Here is a 25,109-nt window from a genome sequence, read left to right as displayed (position 1 = left end):
TGTCTTGGAGAATTAAGTACATTTGTTTCTATAGTATTTTGTTTTGATGTCATAGAAATGGGAAATGAATTTACTACTCTTGTCTGGGCTCAGATGGCTGAGTATCTGTTGATCTAACCTCAGGATCTCTGTGAGAACTTGATTTTCATGCTTGCAAATTCTTACTCAGTAATGTGAAGCATCTGCTTTTCTAAAACTTTAGCCATGTTGAGGCTTGCCTAACTGACGTGATCATAGTTTTGAATGTTCAAATGATTAGTTAACGGGTGATAGGGATAGTTTTCAGGAACACGGTGATGAGCGGTAGCAGCACAGTGAGAAACACCAGGGAACTGAAAGTCTGGAAATAGACACAGTTGTGTAACTCAGAGGAGTAGAGGAAGAAAACAAGACACTGTTAGGACAGCGTGCAGCAGTAGGGGCAAGATATGCTCTGATGTGCGTGGAGGCATGTTTATGGGAGTTGACGACGGAGCACTGTCCACCTTTCCCTTTCTTATCCCTATTTACCTGTGTGTGTGTGAATGTGGAGGTCAGAGGACAATGTGTGGGAGTCCGTTCTTCCACCTTCTGGTCCCCAGAGAAGGTTGCCAGCTTGGCAGCAAGAGTCTACCTATTGAGCAATGTTACCAGCCCTGATATTAACCTTTAAAGGATTATTTTAGGTATGTTTCCTTATGGAATTTTAATTTTCCTACCTCTGATAATGAGGTAAAGCTTGTCTTAGTATTACAGTGAAGAAACAAGACCACTGTGTATGAAGTAAGTGCTTAAAAACAGAAACTATTATTGACCTGGGAGGTAACGCAGCCAATCGATTGCACACACAAAGCACTGATCTATCACCACCTGTGGAAACAATGAGGCAGCATGCTCATCCATTCATGCAGTTTGAATCAACCCTGTTGGGCTTGTAGCAGTATGTCACCCAGTGAACCCAAAACTCCACTTATCACATGTGATCCATGGGAAGGATACCTAGCTAGCACTGCACGGTTGAGGTGGAGGCAGCCTGAAGGAGCCTCAGGATGGTGTGCAAGCTACAGCCTAGCAACAGAGGAATGGACATGTAGCACAGTGGTTATGGTGATGGGATGCCTGCTGGCTGAGGCTAGAGAAGCCAGGTGAGCTTGTTGACTCTGCAACAGTTTGTAACAGTAGAAACGTTTTTGAAAACTTTTTAAGCTAGAGAGATTATCCTGTGCTACTTACACTTGCTACTCTTGTAGAGGACCTGGATTCAGTTCCCAGCACCCACCTAGTGGCTCATAAATGCCTATAACTCTAGTTCCAGGGATCTACTGTCTTCCAAAGCCACCAGGCTATCGTGCACAAACATAAATACAAGCAAGAGGAAATTTTTTTTTTTTTTTTTTTTTTTTTTGTCATTTGTGTATGGGTTACCTGCATTTTCCCTTTGATGTGTAAAGGGCAGGAAAATTCATGGGGAGTGAAGAGAGCCCTGGCACCAAGATAGAAGGTAGCCCGTTCTTGCCTCTGCTTTAGCCCCTGGCACTGAGTTTAGTACTTCCTCATTGGACAGCCAGCACTACCCTCTGACGCAGATGTCTCCTGTCTTTGAAGGAGGCAGAAAATTAATGCCCTTGAAGTGATAAGGCCCCTCTTAAACTGAGAAAGAGACAACCAAGTGTTCCCAGACAGCTATGGCCAGCTTTTAAGAATGCACTGGTGTGTGTGTATGTGTGTGTGTGTGTGTGTGTGGTGGTGGGCTGGGAGCTTATGGACAGGAAACTGGGAAGGGGAATAACATTTGAAATGTAAGTAAAGGAATATATCCAATAAAAAATTAAACAAAAAAAAAATGCACTGGTCATCGATAACGAAATGAGTTATTTCTTCCCAGGTCAAAAAGGCTCCATTCCTATTGTCCCTCCTTGCTGTCTGACCAAACATTATCAGTTTTGAAGGAAAGGACTTTTGTGTGTTTACATTAGTGTTGTGGTCTCTGGCGGTCTCCTGGGGTTCTTGCCAACTGGGCACAACAGGAGTGGGTTCTCTTCTATTATATTCTTCCAGAGATTGAACTCCACTCAGAGGTTTGGGGGCAGGTACCTTTACCTGCTGAGCCATTGCACCCTTTGCTGAAAGCTTTTGTGAATTTATTTATTTATTTTAAATAGATTCTTCCCTCATATAATACATCCCAACCAGTTCCCCTATCTCCACTCCTAGATCTTTCCCTACCTTCCCTCCCCACCAGATCTACTCCCCTCTGTTTTCTTTTCAGATAAGAGCAGGCCTCCAAAAGAAAACAGCCTAACAGGACAAAACAAGATACGGCAAGACAAGGCAGAAGACCTCATTTTGAGGCTGGACAAGGCCTAATAGGAAAAGAGCTTCAAGAACAGACAAAAGAATCAGAGAGATACCCAATCCCGTTATTAGGAGATAACAAAATGCCACCTGAAGTGGAAATTTTTGTTTTCTTTGGAGACTCGGCTGTGTCATATGATGTTTTTCTGGAAACTGTCTTATGATGTTTTGCTGAGAACAGATATGGTGTTTTTCTGGAAGCAGCCTGGAAAAAGGGCATGTGATGTTGTGCTAGACCAGACACTTGTGAGAACACATGAGGGTTTGGAAAGGGTATAAATGTGAGGGTGGCTGATGCTGTATGGTATTGGTTCACCTTGCCACTCTTTGCTGGCCATTGATTGGTGTGATTTCATAGAAAGAAATGGCCACCAAAGAGCTTCTTGTGTTTGAGTGGCTTCTTGCAGCTTCTGTGGACTCAGGTTGATTGGCAGAGCCTTGCAAGTTTCTTCTGGATCAAATTGCCACTGCCAGTTCATGAATAGTGTTTTCAAATGGATCAAGCTGCTGCTGATTCTTGTGAACTGAACTGTTGATATCCTGACAATGCAGATTGGATTTGCTTTGAAGAACTATTTCTAAACAGGTAAGTAGGTTTTAAAAATTATAAGCCTAGGGGTTGGGGATTTAGCTCAGTGGTAGAGTGCCTAGCAAGTGCAAGGCCCTGGGTTCGGTCCCCAGCTCCGAAAAAAAAAATTATAAGCCTAGAGCAACCTAATAGTTATACATGTATGCAGAGGACCTGGTGCAGACCCGTGCAGGCCCCTTGCTTGCAACTTCATTCTCTGAGACCATATGAGCCCTGCTTAGTTGATTTGGTGGGTCATGTTCTCTATCCTCTCTGACTCCTGAAATCTTTCTTCTGCCTCTTCCACAGGTTGCCCTAATCTCTGAGGGGGAGGGATTCAATGGAAACTTCCAAATTGAAACTCTTTCCACATAATATCTGGACATGGGTCTCTGTACCTGCTCCCATCTGTTGCCAGAGGAAGCCTCTGATGGCAAATGGACAAGGCACTGAACTATAAATATAGCAGAGTATCATTAGGAGTCAATCCTCCCTCCTCCCTCCTCCTCCCTCCCTTCTTTTCTTTCTTTTCCTTTCCTTTCTCTCTCTCTCTCTCTCTCTCTCTCTCTTTCTTCTTTTCTTTCTTTCTTTCTTTCTTTTCTTCTTTCTTTCTTTCTTTCTTTCTTTTTTCTTTCTTTCTTTCTTTCTTTCTTCTTTCTTAGACTATTCCTATTTGGTTCTACCCTAGGTGTCTGAGCTATCCAATCTTCAGACTCTGGCTATCCAAGCAATGTCAGGCAAGGACACTCTTGTAGAGCGGGCCTCAAGTTAAGTCAGACATGGGCCACTCCCAGGTCTGCACCATCATTGGCCAGCCTCTTGCAAGCATAGTAGATTGTGGGCATAGGGGTTTGTGGCTGTGTGGCTGCACAGATTTCTTTTCCATAACTTGCAGAATACACAGAGACTAGAATATAGGTGTGGAGGCTCCAAACCTGCCCCAGCAGACCTCTATATTCAATAAGCTGAATTAGAAGTTGTCCTCAGAGGATGACCTTCTGTCCTGTCATCCCCCTGACTTGTTTAGGGATCTCCACAGGATCTCCTCCACCAACACCCAACTGAATGCAATCCAGTTCCACTACTGGAAGCTTTGCCTGACTATAAATAATTATATATGTAAAATAGCCATTGTAGCCAGTTCAGACTCCATATCCTTTATTACTAGGAATCCTCACTAGAGTCACCCTCAGATTTCAGGTGGTTTCTACTGCACTAGGTTTCTATACCACAATTCCAAATGCCCCCAATTCCAGCAGTCTCTCCTGGCATTCTCCCTCCACCCCAGCCCTACCTGATCGATCCCTCCTACCCCCATCCCTTCCTCCAGCCCACCTGCTGAATCTATTTCTCTTTCCCAGAGTAATCTGTAATTAATTTTTTTAATCCTTATTTTTAATGATGGTTCTTAAATGTTTAAAACTCTTTTTTTTTAGTCCATCATCCACCACAGGTCGTGGAGAAGAAAAGATATGGGGCAAGTGGACCTGCTTAGAAAGGTGTTTTAGAGTAACTCTAGTCTGTGTTATCTGGAAATTGGCAGTTTAGTTTATAGGTTATCAGTGGCAGCGCAATCTACTTGTAAACACTTTTTGGATACATCAGTAGTGTAGTTTGATAGAGTCAGGATAACAGCAGCAGTGGCATGATCTAGAAGAGACAGCCAGGCCTCAGCAATGGCACAAGTCAACAGGAGGGACAGGGTCAATAGGAACACCAGGAAAAGTTCTTGGCTGGTTGTGCCTTTCAGCAAAGCAAAGATCAATGAAGATGTGAGGCCAATAAGCATTGAATAGCTAGCTCTTTAAGCAAGCCAAGTACAGCCCCAGCCACTGTCTGTTGAGTCCTGTTTATATCCCTCCATGATGGTTTGTTTATGCTCAGCCCAGGGAGTGGCATGATTAGAAGGTGTGGCCCTGTTGGAGTAGGTTTGTCACTGTGGGTGTGGGTTATAAGACTCTCATCCTAGTTCCCTGAAGTCAGTCTTGCACTAGTAGCCTTCAGATGAAGATGTAGAACTTTCACTTCTGCCTGCACCATGCCTGCTTGGATGCTGCCATGCTCTCACCTTGATGATAATGGACTGATCCTCTGAACCTGTAAGCCAGCCCTAATTAAATGTTGCCCTTTGTAAGACTTGCCTTGGTCATGATGTCTGCTCACAGCAGTAAAACCCTAACTAAGACACCCTCTAAACATCATGTGTCCTTTACGGGTCTTGTCTCAGTACATGTGTCTGTCTCAGATGATATCACTTTGTCAATCAGCCCGAGTCCTCGGAAATAGCAAAAAAGCTTCAGCATACCACCAGAAGTTTTGGGTGTGTTTCTCTCTATGGAGTCTCAACAAATGGTTCTTAACTATGCATTGTAAGTTGGACTAATATGTATGTGTCATTAGTGAAGAATCTTTCATCACACTCCTTTCATGTGTTTGCTTTAACAGAACATCTTTTGTGTCTGCTTCAGTGAAACTTTTCTTCATGAGTCTGCCTTAGTCTTTCTCCTGTGTCCACTTCAGGAAAACACTCCTTCATGTGTTTGCCTCAGCAAAACACCATCTAATACTTTGCAAAGAATCCTTAAGTTTCCACTTCAGAGATCCATTGAAAGTACATTTTAAAAATCCTTACCCCTCCGGTCCATGCAGTTTCCAGGAATCAACTCCTAAATATAGTCCTAGTACTCAGATCCGTGAATTGCTTCTGGGAAAACCCAACTTCTGGAGAGATTATTTAAAAAGAAATAGAAGGAGAACAAGGGCTTGAAAACTGGCTATCCAGTTTGACATTCAAGACTTAGCAAGGCAATGCTGCAAGACTTCACCTTGTATTTTTAGCTCCTTCAACTTGAGAGGCACCTTTTGGAACTTAAGTAGACCATGGTGCCTTACCGTCCATTCTGTAGAGAAAACATTAGCCAGAATTTCCCTGAGCACAACCAGAAGAGCCTTCTGAAGTCTCTGATTAAATATGTGAATTGAACATAACTAGCTATTGGTTTCGTCCCCTAACCCCCTAAGAAACTTAAAAGTCAGTTCTACACCAAGAAAGCTAGATAGAGTCTACTCATGAAGAGGCATCAGTGTAGGTACAAGCCACCGTTACTAGTCAATGTCATCTTAGAAATACCTTTTATGGGCTGGAGAGATGGCTCAGAGGTTAAGAGCATGGACTGCTCTTCCAGAGGTCCTGAGTTCAATTCCCAGCAACCACATGGTGGCTCACAACCATCTGTAATGGGATCTGATGCCCTCTTCTGGTGTGTCTGAAGACAGCTACAGTGTACTTGTATATGATAAATAAATCTTAAAAAAAAAGAAATACCTTTTATTTATTATTTTTAAAAGATATATTTATTTTATGTATATGAGTACACTGTAAATTCAGACATACCAGAAAAGGGCATCAGATCCCATTACAGATGGTTGTGAGCCACCATATGGTTGCTGGGGATTGAACTCAGGACCTCTGGAAGAGCAGTCAGTGCTCTTAAACCCTGAACCACCTCCCCAGCCCCCTAGAAATACCTTTTATATACTTGTGTGAAATATATAGTATTTATTATAGTAGCTGACTTTTGCTGTTTTGTGATTCGTGCTATTTTTTTCTTTTTCCCACAATTTCCTCCCCCCTGGTTTCAGTGTTAACTGCAAAAGACAGCACTGTAGAATAATCTATGGACTTTATTCTTTATTTGAGGTTTCTGGGGTAATACAATGGCACGAGGATAGTTGGATCATGTAACTGGACTAAAAAAAATTAGTTCTTGTGAAAACCTATAAGGAAATATAAGACCTCGGCAAAATTTTCAGACCACCCAGACCAGTTCTCCATAGCCAAGATCTGCAGGTGGTATTTTAGAGATCTGTAGCATCTCAGCTCCTTTATGATGGTGAAGTTGTTACAGGTAATAGTGGAGAGGGCATAGCAGGCCCAAAACTGGAAGAGGAGGCGGCTGTTTAGTTCATTCTTGTTGGTGGATTGGTAGGGAGTCTCAAAGATAGTAATGAAAAGAGGAATGAGCTGCAGTTGTTTGGTGCTCTTCTGGTTCTCGGGGTTTAAATAGCACCAACATGCCAAGCCCTGGAGCAGCAGAATCTTTGACTTAAATGACATCATCTTTTCACTCTGCAGCAAGGAAACAACTTCTCTCATGTACTCGCTGGCGAACTGTGCAGCATTCCTGCCTCCTGTAAGACAAACATTTGTGTTTCCAGAAGTGTGTGGTCTATACAGCTGCAGAGGCTCCTTTCTCCCTTGGCTCTGTTATGTTGAGGTGGGAATATATCCAGGTTGTATAATCTAGCTGTGTTTGCTTGACAAAATTCTGCCTTTGTACTGGAGGAAAGTCTGTGAACCTGAGATTAACAGAGCACAGAGGAGAGGCAGAGGCTAAGCAAAGACACCTCGGCTACCTTGTGGTAGAAAATGTGTGAGTCACTAATGGCTGAGCTGTTCTTGTGCATTTTTTACTCCCAACTATTTCCCAGACCCAAGACCAGTGTTTCCATATAAGATTTTTCTTCCTTTGGACATCAACCCAGCCTAGACCAAGATTCTGTATGAGTTTTTTTGGTTGTTGTTTGTTTGTTTTGAGACATGGTTTCTCTGTGTAGCCCTGACTATCCTGGAACTCACTCTGTAGACCAGGCTGGCCTCCAACTCAGAGATCTGCTTGCCTCAGCCACCAGAGTGCAAAGCTGTACATTACTCTGCCTGGCAGATTCTGTTTGCTGTATCAGCTCAAGATCTTTCTAGTTCAATTTCAAATTCCAACAAGGCACTAACCAAAAAGTGCATGGGATAGAGTACTTTAGAGTCGACTGTACTGATTAGAGCTCTGTTCTTGGTTTTCTCTAACTTGTGTTACCCTGATCCCATAATGCTAAGAGTATTGCATTTGATGTTAAAGCTTCAGTGGAAGCTGGATGTAAGCCCTTGCTTCCCACCAGCATAGCCAAGACTAATACCAAGCTAAAGCATTCTGGTCCTCTTCCCTCAGATATCCCTTCAGATATTGAACATAGCTATCCAGGGAGGATGACTTCTAGCTAGAAATTTTCTTGTAAAGGAAGGGTCTCATGTAGTCTAGGCGGGCCTCTAAATCTGTACTTGTTGGAAATTAATTCTAATGCTTTGATTCAATCGGGAATCTGGGTGTCCAAACATTAAAGGTCCTTCTCCCCAGTTAGTTTTTGATTGATCAATAAAGATACCATTGGCCAGTGGCTAGACAAAGGGAGATTGGGCAGGACCCTTAAAGTTTCGAGGGCTAAGACATTAAATTTATTCCAGTGGGTGGATACTGGCTACTTCCCCGATTGGGCCCAGAATAGCAGGGGAAGGTTTAGGAGTGCTCAGCCTTTGAGGTAGCCAAGGCATTTTAAAGTTAACGTGTGTGTGTGTGTGTGTGTGTGTGTGTGTGTGTGTGTGTGTGTGTGTGTGTGTGTGTGTGTGTGTGTCTGTCCAAAGAGTTCCTGGGTGTATGGCTGGAATCGCAGGGCCCCCAGGGAACACAAACACTGCTACTATATATGTTGTCAAGGATGATATTGAACTTCAGATCTTTCTACTTCTATCTGGGATTAGAGCTGGTCTTCCGGATTAAATCCAAGGTCTCATGCATGCTAGGCAAGTATTCTGACAACTGAGCGATACTTCAGCCTCAGAACATACCTTTGTTGGCTCTTCATGCCAACTCAAGCAGCAGGGAAGGCTTTGTAAGCTTTGTAAACCCTCAAGTCAGGAAAGTGGCCAGGCCCTTGACTGGAGCTCCAACAGGCAGGTCCTACCTCCCACTAATCCTTGAATAGGAACACCCACCAATCCTTGAGCTCCCCCAAGCTCAGAACTTGAAACCCTACCAATCCTCACTCTGGAAAGCTCCATCTGGAAAGCTCTGCCTCCTGAGAAATCCTGTATAAGCCCTGACTATTGTTTGGTTTCTTGCTTTCTTCTCCCAGGAGCAGAGGCAACCACTCTTGATTCTGTTTTCCCAATAAATGGCTTCCATTTTCTCCCTGATGTGAGTCATCTGAAGAAGCCAAGAAACAAAGAAGTGGAGGGACTGAGGCTCCGGGCTCAGCTGGGAATACCCTCCCCTGGGTGCTGTAAAGCTGAGCAGTGAAACGGAGTTGTTACACTGTTAAAAACACTGTAGCGTTCCAGCTCAGTCAGGGATATCCTTTGGGTGGGCGACAAAGCCCCTACTGAGGAGGTTTCCTTTCAGAGCTACTCGGTTCCTGGGCTCCCCTGTCTCAGGATGCCTTTTTTTTTTTTTTTTTCTTTTTTTCGGAGCTGGGGACCGAACCCAGGGCCTTGCGTTTGCTAGGCAAGCGCCCTACCGCTGAGCTAAATCCCCAACCCCTCAGGATGCCTTTTCATTGGGACATTGTTCAACCTCAGAGCTAGGCAGTATGCCAACAATTGTTTTCTTAAAAGACAATCATTAGAATTAAATAAAAGTTTAAGTATTAAAATTCATTAGGGACAAATGAATGGGTTGGGCTTAGTAATCATTAGGACAGTGCGATCTTGCCTTTTACTGGTATACTTACTAGCTTTCTTAGTAACTTTTGGTTTTGGAGACAAGTTTCTCTGTCATATAGCTCTGTTTGTCCTGAAACTTGAATGTAGACCAGGCTGGCCTTGACCTCATAGAAATTTATCTGTTTCTGCCTCCTGCCTATGTGCTGGGATTCAGTGCCACCATGCCCAGTTCTTTGTAACTATTTTAGGAATATGTAGGAAAACTACTAATTAAGGTAGAAGTCCACCGTGACAGGATAGCCTCTGAGCTTGGGGCAATATGGGAGACTCCTGTTTGCAGGTCTTCTCCTCCTCTGACCTTCTCTGGGGAAGCCTACACATATACCTCTACCTGAGGAATGTCACATAACCTCAGTTTATAAGATCAATTTCTTTTCTCCTGACACAACCTGTTCAGCCAGCCCCTGAGATTCCTGAAATGCTTCCCCATGCTAATGAGGCATTCATTCTAGGTACCCTAACCCCAACCCTTTGCCCATCCTGGGTGTCCCTACCCCTGGAACCCCTAAAACTTTGTAAGCCTTGAATAACCCTAAGTAAAGTTGATCTGCCTACTGACATCTGGTCCCAGTGAGGTCTTTCACCTTAGGTACTCACAGGGCTTGCAAACACTCTACCATCTCTGCTCCCTTTGCCTTGTGGATTGTATTGGAGGGCGGGGAGATCAAAGATATTTTTTTTTCCTTTTCTTTTTTTCGGAGCTGGGGACCGAACCTAGGGCCTTGTGCTTGCTAGGCAAGCGCTCTACTGCTGAGCTAAATCCCCAACCCCAAAGATATTTTTTTTAATGTAATGCTTTGTCTTATTTGAGTAAAGGGTTTGAGAAGAGTCTTTGTTTGTAGCTTGGCTGGTCTGGAATCATTGTATAGACCAGGTTATGCTCAGACCTGCAGAAACTTTCTTGCTTCTGCCTTCCAAGCTGGAAATTACAGATGTGTACTACCACACCTGGCTTTGTGAATATATATCACCGTGCCTGGCTTACAGATGTGTAATCTCCTGGCTTTGTTATTATAGATGTGTAATACCACGCTTGGCTGTATGTAATATAATTTACAAATTATAAAAATAAAATTATTTGACACAGACTTCATCAAAATTCTATCACAAATCTAAGCATGGTAATGCATGCCTTTAGTCTGAGCTTGTGGGAAGCAGAAGCAGGCAGATCTCTGAGTTCAAGGCTAGCCTGGTCTACAGCAGGAGCTACAGGACAGCCAAGGCTACACGGAGAAACACTGTCTCAAAAACAAACAAACAAACAAAACAATTACAGCTTGATGATGATGATGATGATGACTATGATGATGACAAGCAAACATAAGCTCCACTAAACTGCCGTGCTCTAACCAGCAGAAGGTTATGAAGCAGCCATATTAGCATAGTGATGAAGCAGTACCTGTGAAAGACAGTAGTCCAATTTTCTGGGCAGCTTGGGCTCTCTTTTCAAAGGGTTGTCTGGTATTCCTCAGCACTCTGCCAAGTTCCATGATTTTTTCTTTGTGAAAAAGTCTGTCAGTTGTGGAGGTTCGATGCTCTTCTGCTTGTGTGACAAAAATGCGGCTCTTCACATTATCATCCCAGAAACCTTTGAGGCTCATAGATAGATTTCTGAAGAATTGATATGTCTGTCTGCAAATACTGCAAATCCGTCCACAATAAGACCAAATCTTGAAGACCATTGGTGCTCCTCTGTGTCGGCGAGGCTCAGCCAGTAGCGCTGGAGCGCACTGTCCAGCAAGGAGATAGAACAGAATTTAGGCACTGCCTGGCAACATGGTAGAACACGAAAGAATATAGGAGCCAGGAGCAATAAACACCAAGGTTCCTAGCCTGGCATTCCAGGCCCTGTAGGACTAGAGCAAAGGCAAGTTGAGCTTCTCAGGGGCTACGAACTCTCAAGTTCAGGTGTTTCCCAACACATAGCTTACTCCTGACTTCTCTTGTGCTGAGCTCACTGGGGACTGTCTTCTCCTTGGACTGTCCACTAGCTTCTAAGTAGATAGGCCATTGCAAGGCTGTGGTGCTTGTTTTTGTTTACTTTCGTACATTTACCGTGTTTTGATGACAGAACTGAAGCCATCAAGAAAGAGAACCATCTGTCACCTCCATCATATCTGCCCACCTGTCTGCCCATGTCTTCTTTCCTCCTGTGTCTGTGGGGGTCCTGTTTATACACCTATACACCTTTTGGCTAATGTCTCCCAATCCCCTAAAAGATAACTACTGTTCAATTCTTCCCTTAGTACATTTTCCAACTGGATCCCTAAAGGTGTGTATAGTACCTGGGCTTTACTTAAAAATAAGTTAACAGAGGCCTTTCAGCTGAGTGTGGTGGCATCCACCTCTCTTTTGAACATTTGGGAAGCTGAAGCCTTTGAGTATGAAGCTAACTAACCTGGGTTATATAGCAAGATCCTATCTCAAACAAACAAACAAAAAACCTCCAGAACTCTCGATTCTGTGTATTCAGACTTTCCTCTGTATAGATCAGCTAAGCCCTTTAAATACCATTTATGTCCTGAACACTCAATTTTATGTGCTTAGATGGTTTTCAGACTGGATATTGTCATTTTGCCTAGAATGATCTTAAATTCCCGAGCTCAAATGATTTCCCAGTATCAACATCCCAGGATCACACAGGGACATACTCCATTAGCCCCTTTCAACGTATAAACACACACACACACACACACACACACACACACACACACACACACAGAGACATGCACATTTTGAGACAAGGTCTCTACATGTGTGGCTGTGAGTTGGGGTTATATGAATGTATGTTCAGGTACCTGCAATTGGTCCCAGAGGCATTGGCCAGAGATAGACTTGGAACCCTTGTGCAGTGAATTCCCATCTTTTTTTTTTTTTTAATTAAAAGATTTGTCTCGTGTTTTTTGTCATTGTTTTGTTTTTGTTTTTATGTGTATGAGTTTTGCCAGTATGTATGTCTATATACCACAGGTGTGCCTTTTGACTTGGAAGTTGGAAGAGGGCACTGGATTTGCTGGAGTTAATGGATTGATTGTGGGGTGCCATGCAGGTCTATGGATTGAACCAGGGTCCTCTGGTTCTCTTAAGCACTGAGCAATCTCTCCAGTCCCCACATATTTATTTGTTTGTTTGTTTTGTAACACTCTGCCTGCGCCCACAGGTACATTCACATAAACCTCACCCCACACCTACCTCACATACTGCAAAAGTAGTGAGTTTGAGGCAGACTAAACTAAACGAAACCTAGTTTCAAAACAAAAACCAAACCAAAACAAAACCCAAGTCCCAAATACTTGGAGGTAAGGTGTATGTCCTTGTGTAATTGATCTTGATGCCGTAGGTGTGTGTGTGTGTGTGTGTGTGTGTGTGTGTGTGTGTGTGTGTGTATGTGTGTGTGTGTGTGTCCATCCATACATGAGTGCAAGTGCTTTAGAAGGCACTGGGTTCCCTTGAAGCTAGATGGCTGTGAGCTGTCTGACTTGGGTGCTGGGAACTGAACTGGGGTCCTCTGGAAGGTAGTATGTTCTCTTAACTGCTGAGTTATTTCTTCAGCTTAGCCCCTGAGACCTTGATCAAACAAGTACTATTTGTGCTCTGATGCTCAGTTGTGCGGAGTGTGTGTGTGTGTGTGTGTGTGTTGAGACAGAGTCTCACTCTGTAGCCTTGGGTGGTATGGGACTTGCTATGTGTAGACCAGGCAGACCTTGAATGTGTAGAGATCTGCTTATCCACTTGTCTTAGCGTCCAACAATTTTTATCTATCTATCTATTATCTATCTATCTATCTATCTATCCATCCATCCATCCATCCATCCATCCATCCATCCATCCATCCATCTCTCTATCTCTTATCCTTCACTTGCCTCTGTCTCCCATGTGCTGGGACTAAAGATGAAAGACACCATACTCTGCCACAATTTTATATTTTTAGTAGAATTTCTCACCTGAATTCCAGACTCATATTCAATCACCAACCTTATCTTTGGATATAAACTTTATCATGTCTAAATAGTTCCTGAGTTTCTTCCTTCTTGCTGCAGGAGTTTCTGTAGTTATTCCATCTTTTCAGTTTCTTGTTCAGGCTAAATTTGAACTCATCCTTAGCCTGTTTTCTATTCCATTTCCAACTTCCTAACAAATTCTTTTGGCTCTATTTTAAAAACATATCCCATAAATCAGAAAATGTCCTTGACTGTGTACTTCCATTACATGAACTTGTAAAAGGATATAAAGAGTATAGAAAATTTAAAACATCCACCATGGTACTTTTTCAAAGCTTTTGTATTTCTTGCCTCTGGAATATTATTTTTTAACATTTATTTTTATTTTATGTATATGGATGTTTTTCCTGAATGTATGTCTGTGTACCATATATATTCCTGGTACCCACAAAGGGCAGAAGAGGGCATGAGGTAGTCATGAGCTGCCTTGTGGATGCTGGAAATGGAATCCAGCACCTCTGGAAGAGCCACAGTGCTCTTAACTATTGAGCCATCTCTCCAGCCCCCTGGGAATATTCTTTCCAAAGATAATCTACATGCTTTCTCTGTTCAGTTTTCAACCACACTTTTTTTGGTAGGCCTTCCTGGTCTTTAAACTTATGACCTTTGACCTTGCTTCTCCCTACTCAACCTCCCTTCCCCCAACCTCACTTTGGAGCTGGAGTTCAAACTCAGAGCTTCAAGCTTGCTATCACTGGGTCATAGCCTTGTGGTGATTTGAATATGCTTGGTCCATGGGAAGTGGCACTACCAGAAGGCCTTGTTAGAGGAACTATGTCACTATATAGGCAGGCTTTGCGGTCTCCCAGTGCTCAGACTCCATGCAGCATAGAGAAACCCTCCTCTGGGCTGCCTGCAAAAGAGAGTCTCCTCCTGGCTGCCTTCAGGTCAAGATGTAGACATCTCATCTCCTTCTAGAGTACCATGTCTATCTGGATGGTGCCATGCTTCCTGTCATGACATTAATGGACTGAACCTCAGAAACCATAAGCCAGCCCCAATTAAATGTCATTTTTTATAAGAGTTGCCTTGGTCATGGCGTTTTTTCACAACAATGAAACCCTAAGATAGTCCCCATTTTCAGTCTAATGTTTTACAATCATTGTTTTTTCCTTCTTGGTTTTATTATCTTTTCTTTGCCAGCCAATGTGTCTTGCAAGGGTAGCTATTGTTATGTCTTTTGTCCTCGCTGCTGCATATCTGGTGCCCAGGCCCTGTCCAGTCATAGCAGCCATGTAGCAAGTGCTGTTAAGTAAGTGAGAAGTTAAAGGATCTGGTTTTTAAGCTCCTTGTGTGACAAAATACCTGAGATGAACAATTAACAAAGCAGAAATGCTAATTCACAGTTAGAGAAGCTAAGACTATAGTCAGCTGAGTCAGCTGGCTTCCGTGCCTTTTTGTTTGTTTGTTTGGCACAGGGTATCTCTACAAAGCCCTGGCTGGCCTTAAAGTCACTATGTCACTATGTAGACCAGGCTGGCCTCAAACTCATAGAAATCCACCTGGCTTTCCTCTTGAATACTTGGATTAAAGGTGTGGGCTAGGCTAGGCTTCACTTCTAATTCTAGTACTTCCCGGTAGCACCATAGATTGAAAACCAAGCCTTGAGCATATGAGCCTTTGGGGTGCATTTAAAACACAAACAAACAGGACATGGCACCACACTTTTAATTCGAGCACTTGGAAAGCAGAGTCAGGTGGATCTCTTGTGTTTGAGGCCAGACAGGTGAGACTCTGTACCAAAAACAAACAAACAAACAAACAAAACAAAACAAAACAAACTTGTATTCCCAAATGCTCATGCCTCATATTAATGAAAAATAGCAACAAAAACCAGAATAAAATCCACAAGGTCTCATCTCAAAAGGGACAAAAGATAATTTATTTTGGGGATAAATATAAATGACTGTGTGCTGGAAACACAGATTCAGGTTATCCCAAATATCAGGTTCCAACTTAACAGTCTTAACAATGTTTTATAGTAACAGGCAGATTAAGTCACAAATCAACATGCTTTTCAAATATCTTGGTTGGAACATCAGGGTGGGTGGGTTATGGTCCCTCCATGTAGCCTTGGGTATCTCTGATGACATCCTTAGTTTTGGGGTTGGTAGAAGCTAGGGATTTGTTCATACATTCTGAAAAGACTTATGCACTAGTCACAAAGATGTTAGGCCATACTCAGAGCTAACAATAAATGGTTATCGAGGGGGCTAAAGCTAGCGTCAGATAATTTGTCATTAGGTTCTAGACCTACAACATTGAAACCTCCCCACTGTTATGGTCTGACCCCCCCCCCCATTTTGTTCCATGCCTGCCAGCTAGTTCATATTGTTGCTATAACATGCCTGCCAGTCATTGACATAGAGACGTGACTTGGCTCAAGGCCACGCTGACCGCATACCCTGTTTTGTTCTCTATGTTCTGAATGTTCTGTATGAGGTTTGCTAATCTTAAGAAATTCCAGAAAGCTTTACGTAGAACCCATCAAATCAAAGGTCAATATGAACTGTTAAGTCTAAAATATCTTGAGTCAGAGCTGACCACCAGGCAGCCCTTCCTGCACCTACATATGAGCTCACTGTGGTTTTTGTGGCTGACACTGAAGAATGCTACTAATAAGCCAAGTTATGATTATTATACTCATGCTCTGTTATCTCAATGTTCTGAAATTCACCTGTTCACCACCCATGTACCACAACTCTTACCTTACTCAGGACCAGTCAGCTTAAAGGTTAGCTGATAAGACTTTACCATGATCATTAAAGTTCTAATTAGTTGGTCAGCCTTTGACGGATGTTTAACATACATTGTAGCTTCTTTCTGGGAACCTCCATTCTCACTCTCCTCATAAAACATGCATCTAGTCATCTCCAAGAGTCCCCAGGTTTTTAGCAGTTTTTCTACTGCTCAAATGTCCACGTTAAAAATCAAGACCCCAGCCAAACTTCATTGCAAATCCAAAATACTATGGTACAGGATATACATTCCCATTCCAGAGGGGCGAACTGTGGCATCAAAAGGAAAGATCAAAGGTGAAGGTCCAACCTCAGCAGAGAAAACATGAGGTCCTCCAGCTTCATGGACAGCATACAGGACACAGTGATGTGACCTCCAAAAGCCTTGCCAACCACAGCCCACGTGGCTGCTCCCTCAGCCTGGCTCTGCCCACAGGTTGTAGCTCCTTGGGCAGGCGCTCCACATTCATGCCATAACTTCTTCCTTTGCAGACTTTGGATTCACTTTGCGAGGTGTCCAGGAGGCTGGGGTGTGGGTGGGGTGGAGTGGGTGACACTTGCAGAACTCCTACCCTGCCACACATGCCTGCTCCAGGTTTTTCTTCTGAAATCTCAATGGAAGCTCCGCTGAGGTCATTCTTCGCTGCATGATGAGTTCAAGGGCAGCCTCAGCTATAAAGACCTCAAAGCAGGGTGGGGTGGGCAAGGGACAGGCTGGAGAGACACAGGCTGGAGAGACGGCTCAGCTGTTAAGAGCTCTTGCTTTGGATCCCAGGTGAACATTGTATATTTGCCTATAACCCCCGCTCTGAGGAAGGGTGGGTGATGGGAATTGCTAGGTCTTGCTGGATCCTAGCTTAGACATATGAACACAAACCCTGGATTCAGAGAGACCCTTAAAGGAATAGGCAGTGAGGGACAGGGGACATCTGACTTCTCCTGGCTTTCATGTGTGTACAAGTGCAAAATACACACATGTACATATATTTACACACATAGGCAAAATAAATCAAGAAGCCTTTTTAAAAATTGGGGGAAGAAACTCTGAGTATGTTCAGTGAACCTATATTGGGTATAGATGAGAGGGGCAGAACAATACAAAGTGGGCAAAGGCCTAGCTAGAATGTTCGCTAAGTAACGACCTTGGTACTTACTGAAAGGCTGGTTTTAAGAACAGAAACCGTGTGGCTTTGGTGGGATATCACCACTCAGGAAAGGCAGGGAGGCTGCTGGTTCAGTCTGGAGATGCTTTAAATGGTTGCCTTCCTCCTGTGTACTCAAGTCTACCACTTACATCGGGGTACAAAATGTCCTTATGATTTTCACTTCTGGATAATAAGCTCAACTAGACAATGAGGAGTAGGGTGTTGTATAAATACTAACTCAGGAAGGGACTGTGGAAGACAGAGAAGGACCACGAGGTGGTTCAGTGTGTGGAGGCCCTTTCTGTGCAAGACTGAAAAAAATCTGAACTTGATTCTGGGAACCCGTGGAAAAGTGGAAGGAGAGACAGACACCACAGAGTTGTCCTTTGACCTCCACAGGTGCACCGTGGCATGCATACCCCTCCACCACCACATAATGCACACACATAATAACAGATAAAAATTAAAATATATACATATATATCAGATTCTACACTAGACTAGTAATTAAAAATAATTTTTATTTTGACTTACATGATTGAAAGAGGGATGAATACAAATATCACAAACCGAAAAGCACTCCCCAACCAAAATCAAAACACAGAAGTGAATACAAAAGATGTGGAATTAATTATCCATGCAATATTCAAAAATGTTTCAAATCCACAAGTAAACCAAACAAAAGCCCTGTAATAGCTGTGATTTCACTTTCTACAAAAGAGACATTTCAATCATTAAACAAAGACTATAGCCTATCCATACTATAACTGTACAACATACCTTTAAAATGAGGGATATGTGCATATATGTATAAATTTACAAATATACAAATATGTACAATGGAACTTCACAGTTGAAAGAATGTGTTGCCAGAAGCCTGGCAAACAATTTTCACTTTAAAATGAAAGGAATCCTTTTAAAAGTCTGGCTAAAATGTAAATATTGAAACTAATATCTAATTGGTATTTTATACAAACACATCCAGAATACAGTTCAAATTGCACTCACATGTACTGTTGTGATGTCTTGGCATACCCACCCCTTGCACACTTAGTAAGAGGCTCAGTCTTTTTCCTGGTACTGAGCTGCTGTGGAAACTACGGGGCAGTTTCCATCTCTCAAGGCCTCCTGTTTCCTAGCCTCATGGAGAAATTGATAGAAGCAGGAACCACTTTCAGTACCCCCATATTCTATCTAGTTAGGATTCATCCAAAGTCAAGGTCCCCACCAGAAAGAGCAATACATCTTTCTGAATCTACAACTTTGGGGTGTGTGTTTGTCTTTGCAATAAAACCCCACAAAACAAAAACAGAAAATAGTTACATGTGTAGAACCAGGCATAGCGGCAGTGCCTATAACCCCAGATCTGGAGGCAAAGGCTGGAGAACTCTTCCAAGTTCAAGGTCAGGCTGGCCTGTATATTGAGTTCCAGGCTGGTCAGGACTGCAATAGGGAGACTCCATTTCAAGACAAAACAAAAACCAAGCAACACCAAAAAACCAAGAGTGTGATAAAGATGGCTCTGGTTAAAGAGCAAAAGTTTAAGCTTTGAGGTTTTGTTTGCTTTTAATAGACTAGGTATGAACTTAGCGAAGCAGTATTCTCCCGTTTATCTCTTAAACCACATGGCTAGACAATATGGAAACTCTGAGGATGGAAATAGAAACAAATAGGAGGAAGTATAAAAAACTAAAATATAAAAGTCTACACCCCACAGCTTCATGTATCCCAGGTTGCCCTGGGAAACTTCCCTAGGTAGCTGAAGATGACCTTGACCTTCTGGTCCTACTTCCTTCTGCTTCTGAGCACTGAGTCTATACGGGCAGCATGCCCAGCTTATGCAGTGCTGGGATGAACCCAAGCTTTGTGAACGCTAGGCAAGTACTCCAACAAGGGAGCCACGTCCTCAGCTCCAAAACCTACTATGTTATAGCTCATCATTTTGTCAGGTTTTGTAAGAAAACTTATTCGCAGTGCGTTCTTTTTGTGCTTTGTCTTTAAAATAAAATTCGGTAACTAAGGGGTCACTCAACCCTGAGAACACAGCAAGAAGGATGGCAAGGCATACAACGGACGCATATCCAAACAGCACACGAAGAGTTCAAGCTTACAGATGAACTTCCAAAGAGGCGTAAAAGATGGCTATTTTCAAACTCTACAGTAAGGTAAGAGGGACTCTGAAGGGCTGTCAGTCACAACTACAATGCAGTCCAGTGAGTTATACACAGCCGTCTTCTGTGGGCTAAGGAAAAGTAGACAGTACGGTGCAATTGGACTTTGAGATCTCTATATTGGCGGCAGCAGCAGCCGTCTGCTGTCTGGCCACCTCACAGCACCCTCTTGAGGACAAGGGCCAAGTGTCACTGGGATAGCAGTCAGACAGCGCTAACACGAAATTTAAAAGGCTGTGGCAACTTCGGTTCCGTGACGACCTCCCACTTTAACGCAATCTCGAGGGAATTTGTCTAATTGTTCGTACGCCAGTCGCCCGTCTTCTCCTGGATAGGGAACATTAAACACGAATACATTACGTATGCATCACACAGAATAATATGGTGGAACCATGTTGTGGAAACTCTTTTTCACAGTTCCTGGGGATTGAACCCAGGCCCTCATGTACGTTTGACCAAACACTTCCCCACTGAGCGACACCTTCAGCCTTGTACTGCTTAGCTAGTTACTGTGCTAAAGAAAAGTGATCTTCCATTATTCTTAATTAGATCATGGGTTTCTAGGCAATGCTTAGGACAACCAAGAACCTTTGAGTTGACATCAGAGAGAACATGATAGGCAAGGGACAAAGCTAAGTGCCAGTCTGAGTCGTCTGCTACCAACTGCACATAGCAGATTAATGTCTGTTTATGTAAGGGAGTTCAGTAAGACTTACCCTTGACCTCAGTGTGTTGAATCTCTATGTAACTTGAATACACTGTGTAATGGTTTAGTTACATTATATAAGATACACACACCACTAAACATTATATCATTATGCACATCTACATGACTAATGGTAAAAGTCAGGCTCTCAACCTTCAGCTACCAGTTAGCCTTTCCCCGCAAAACACACAGTGTTCCTCCAGGCAATGGATTGTTCAGTCTTGTTTATAGCCACCTCTTTTGTTTATTTACTCATTGCACACGTGAGTGCGTGTGTGCATGCGCACCGCTGTATGCATGTGGAGGTCAGGGACAACATGCTGCTGTCAGGTCTTCCACATTGAGGCAAGGTCCCTCTTGTTTCCGCTGCTACACTGCATACTCCACACGAGCTGGTCCTCGAGCTTCTGAGTGTGTCTCTTGCCTCCATCCCCCATCTCACTCTAGGGATGCTGTTATTACAGATGTGTACGCTTCTTGGTTTTTGAATGGGTTCTGAGAACTGAACTCATGTTGTCAGATGTGTGCAACTATCATCTTACCCACTGGGCCTTCTCTCTGGCCCTCATAGTGACATCTGATATAGCTAACATATTTTGAAAATATATTTTATTACTATTTAAAAAAAACGATTAAAATGTAGGACTATGAGGGCTGTGGGTGAACCAGGAATAATTCCCAAATTACAGAATGAGCGAAAGACCTCCTGGGCTACACTGAAAGACGATTATAAGAGAATAAATGAAAGCCAGGTGTGGTGGCACAGACCTGCAAATCCTACCTACACAGGAGCCTGAGGCAGGAGGATCACTGCCAGTTCAAGCAAAACCTGAACAGTAGAGTGAAACCCTGTCTCAGAATGAAATGTTTAAAAAGTGGGGTGGTTTATCAGGCCCAGTTGTAGTGCTCTTGCCTAGCAAGCAGGAGACCTTGGATTCAATCCCTAGTTCTCTTAAAAATCCAAACCAACCAACCAACCAACCAACCAAACAAACAAACAAACCAATGTAGTCCTGGCTGTCCTGGAACTTGCTCTGTAGATCAAGCTGGACTTGAACTCAGAGATCCACCTGCCTCTGCCTCCCAAGTACTGGGATCACAGGCATGTGCCATCATGCCCAGCCCAGCACAGTAGATCAATAAATACCCAGTGCTCTCTTAGGTCAAAGGGGGAAGTGAAGCATAGAGACAGATAGAATGCAGCTTTCTTAGAGAGACAAAGTATGAGTTAAAATACTAACAAAATAGACTTGCAAAATCTGTTAGCTACATCAGATGTTGCTATCGGGGCCAGAGAGAAGGCTCAGCTGTACAGAACTAGAATGTCACATGAAGAACACTGGTTAACAAAATGCTGGGAATGTACCCACATGAGTGGCTTTGGAGAAGGTCAGACCCTTAGAGTAGATCCTGACATTCTCTACGTGTGCCACTAAACACCGGCTAAGCACCTGTAACCCAGAAATCCCAAGTCCAAAATGCTGCAGCGTTCAAATTCAGGAGCACTGTTAAGACTCCACAAGTAAGAGCCTTTATTCTCCTTGTTCTGAAGCTTGTCCCCCTAGCATAGCTGTATCCATTTTGTTCCGTGCCTGCCTGCTACTTCATATTGTTGCTGTAATATTCCTGCCAGTCACTGACACAGAGAAATAACTTGACTCAGAACAGGGTCATGCTGACCACATACCCTGTTATACTCTGTAAATTACGAGGTTAATCTTAAGAAGTCCCACAAGTATAAGCTTCACAAAGGACACATGAAATCAAACCAATATGAACTTTTATGTCTAAAATGGCTTGAGTCAGGGCTGACCACAAGGCAACACTTCCAGCACATGCATATGTGCTCATTCTGGGTTTTGCATATGCTGGCCCTGAGAAATGTCTGGCCCACAGTTTCCAGTCCTAGAGTCTGAGCTGTTGCCCTGATTGATCAGTCTTCAGATGTGTGTTCAATAAACCATCCCTGTCTAACTGAGATCAGTGCTTATGACTCCTGGACCCCAGCACATGGTAGGTTGTAGTTAAATGTATATAAAATGTAAAATGTTACATAAAAATGCCTTCAAGGTAGGCATAAACATTTATATATAACACATAATTTTCATCTTTAAACTTGAGTTTTACATCTCAGATATCTCATGTATATACAAATATTTCAAACTAAAAATAAAAGCAACAGAATCTGAAGTTTTTTGATGGAACTCATTTGGGATATTCAGGCTTCTCTGTCACAGTGGCACAAGCAGAGCTGTCCCCCAGGACATCTTCCTAGCTGTTCTGGCGTAGCCAAGGCTATGGGTGAAGATGTTTGCCACCAAGCTTGGATTTACCTACTAGGCACCCTGGCAGGCACACCCGCAACACATACACACACTCTCTCTCTCTCTCTCTCTCTCTCTCTCTCTCTCTCTCTCTCTCTCTCTCTCTCTCTCTCTCTCTCTCTCTCTCCCATGCCAAAAAATATTTAAAAATGGAAATAGAATTAAATAAAGACTTTGGAGGAAGCAGGGTGCTGGGATCAAAGCTAGGACCTTGCCTATGGTGACAGACGCTCCACCACTGAGCTAACATCTGCTGCCCAACAGTTGGACTGGAGTTTCTCGGTGAGCTGAGCAAGCACTGGGTACTGTTACTAGGTGCTATATCGGATGGTAGATATTAAAAATACTCCCCCTGCACAGAGGGTCTCTCAGCCATCAAAGGTTAAAGCAAGTAATCACTAGTTGGTGAGGCGCTGCTGCTTGGGCCTCTCAGTGCTTGTCACGACTCTAGCCTTTTGTCATAGGGTGTCCTATCTGTTGCCATTTGGAACAATTGAGCACAGTATGAATTCAGGTTTCTGTGGGAAAAGTGCATCAGTATCCATGCATCAGGGTGAAGGAAGGGTCACAACATTGACTTCGGGGGTGGGGTCTTCCCACTCTACTACATATTAGAAGGTTTTAAAACCCCCATGCAGGGGTGCCCTGGAGACCTCAGGGAGCAGCCTCACTGGGTGGAGCAGAGGCGCAGTGACGTTAGGCTTTCCTGGAGACTTGGGTATGCAGCAAGTGGAGGAGCCTGAAGAGGGTGGGGAGGCCTGGGTGGTGTGAGCAGTGTGGAAAGGTGGCAAAGTGGATGTGCTGGCCACTCTTGGAGTGCACCTTGAAGTGCAGCTACGTGAGTTTGGCTTGCAGGCCATGGGGTACCTCCCCTCAGTTTACTATGGAAAGAGAGACACTGGCTTTGTAAACATCTAGCTATTGTGTTTTGTTTTAAATCTTTACTGTAATTGCAGAACCCTGAGGGATAAAAGACATTACGCCACTAATACCCTGGGTACATTTTTAGAGAATTAAATAACTTCTATCTCTAAATGGCCATAGAGAATAACTATTTTATCCTTTAAACAAACACGGGTTAAGCTTCCTCTTCAAAGAATTGTGTATTCAACAGCAGTGCCAAGTCTTATTAATCCCATACCTGTAAGAAAGAAGGGCTCGAAATAAATGGGATTTTCATGGTGGCTATAATAACCATAAATCTTCTTCACATGGTTAAGATGTATTGTCAAACTAGAGTGGCTTTTTTCTGGTGACATTGGCAGGGTTAGGTTTAAAGACTTTTAGAGGAGACTTTTTGAATTCAGAACATATGACTATTGTAACATTTTCTATAACTTTCTCTTCCCTTCCTCTTTCTCCCTTCCTTCCCATTCCTCTCTCTGTGTATATGTGAGGATAGGGACTTTGTAGCCCACACTGGCTTAGAACTCGAGCCCAGGCTAGCCCCAAACTTGTGGCAAGCCTCCTGTCTCTACCTTCAAAGTTGTTTGGATTACATGTGTAAGCTACAGGCAACAATTGTCTATTTGATGGAGAGTAAAGAGAGGTTTTCCTGATGTCTGCGGATGGGGCTTGGTTGATGGAGTACTGGCCTAACATGTATAAAATCCTGGATTTGCCTGAGGACCCAGCTATACCTCTCTTGGGCATATACTCAAAAGATGCCCCAACATATAACAAAGACACGTGCTCCATAGCAGCCTTATTTATAATAGCCAGAAGCTGGAAAGAACCCAGATGCCCTTCAACAGAGGAATGGATACAGAAAATGTGGTACATCTACACAATGGAATATTACTCAGCTATCAAAAACAATGACTTTATGAAATTCATAGGCAAATGGATGGAAGTGGAAAATATCATCCTGAGTGAGGTAACCCAATCACAGAAAAACACACATGGTATGCACTCATTGATAAGTAGATATTAGCCCAAATGCTTGAATTACCCTAGATGCACAGAACACATGAAACTCAAGAAGGATGACCAAAATGCGAATGCTTCACTCCTTCTTTAAAAGGGGAACAAGAATACCCTTGGGAGGGAATAGGGAGGCAAAGTTTAAAACAGAGGCAGAAGGAACACCCATTCAGAGCCTGCCCCACATGTGGCCCATACATATACAGCCACCAAACTAGATAAGATGGATGAAGCAAAGAAGTGCAGGCCAACAGGAGTCGGACGTAGATCGCTCCTGAGAGACACACCCAGAATACAGCAAATACAGAGGCGAATGCCAGCAGCAAACCACTGAACTGAGAACGGGACCCCCGTTGAAGGAATCTTAGAAAGGACTGAAAGAGCTTGAAGGGGCTTGAGACCCCATATGAACAACAATGCCAAGCAACCAGAGCTTCCAGGGACTAAGCCACTACCCAAAGACTATACATGGACTGACCCTGGACTCTGACCTCATAGGTAGCAATGAATAGCCTTGTAAGAGCACCAGTGGAAGGGGAAGCCCTTGGTCCTGCCAAGACTGAACCCCCAGTGAACGGGATTGTTGGGGGGGAGGGTGGTAATGGGGGAAGGATGGGGAGGGGAACACCCATAAAGAAGGGGAGGGGGA

The 25,109-nt window shown here is 43.4% G+C and overlaps 2 protein-coding genes across 4 annotated transcripts in view; both read right to left on the bottom strand.

Annotated features, from left to right (window-relative positions):
* Positions 1-6,662: 6,662 nt before the first annotated feature.
* Positions 6,663-11,224, bottom strand: Armh2 (armadillo like helical domain containing 2). Its single transcript, XM_032885274.1, has 2 exons — positions 10,852-11,224; positions 6,663-7,093 (listed from the first exon to the last, which is right to left on the bottom strand). The coding sequence occupies exons 1-2, from the start codon at positions 11,132-11,134 to the stop codon at positions 6,663-6,665; spliced, it is 714 nt and encodes a 237-aa protein (XP_032741165.1). The 5' UTR covers positions 11,135-11,224.
* A 6,613-nt stretch (positions 11,225-17,837) lies between these two features.
* The window catches only part of Ripor2 (RHO family interacting cell polarization regulator 2), an 89,440-nt gene continuing 82,168 nt past the window's right edge, over positions 17,838-25,109 (bottom strand). For all 3 annotated transcript variants that reach the window (XM_032885312.1, XM_032885310.1, XM_032885309.1), the window contains one exon: positions 17,838-19,834. In XM_032885312.1, the coding sequence (XP_032741203.1) occupies positions 19,734-19,834 (101 nt within the window). In that variant the 3' untranslated portion in view covers positions 17,838-19,733. The remainder of the gene's footprint in view (positions 19,835-25,109) is intronic.

This window comes from Rattus rattus, chromosome 14 (assembly GCF_011064425.1).
Source record: "Rattus rattus isolate New Zealand chromosome 14, Rrattus_CSIRO_v1, whole genome shotgun sequence".
Classification (NCBI taxonomy): domain Eukaryota; kingdom Metazoa; phylum Chordata; class Mammalia; order Rodentia; family Muridae; genus Rattus; species Rattus rattus.
The sequence above is the reverse complement of the archived record's forward strand: the minus strand, read 5'-3'. Positions and strand labels throughout refer to the sequence as shown.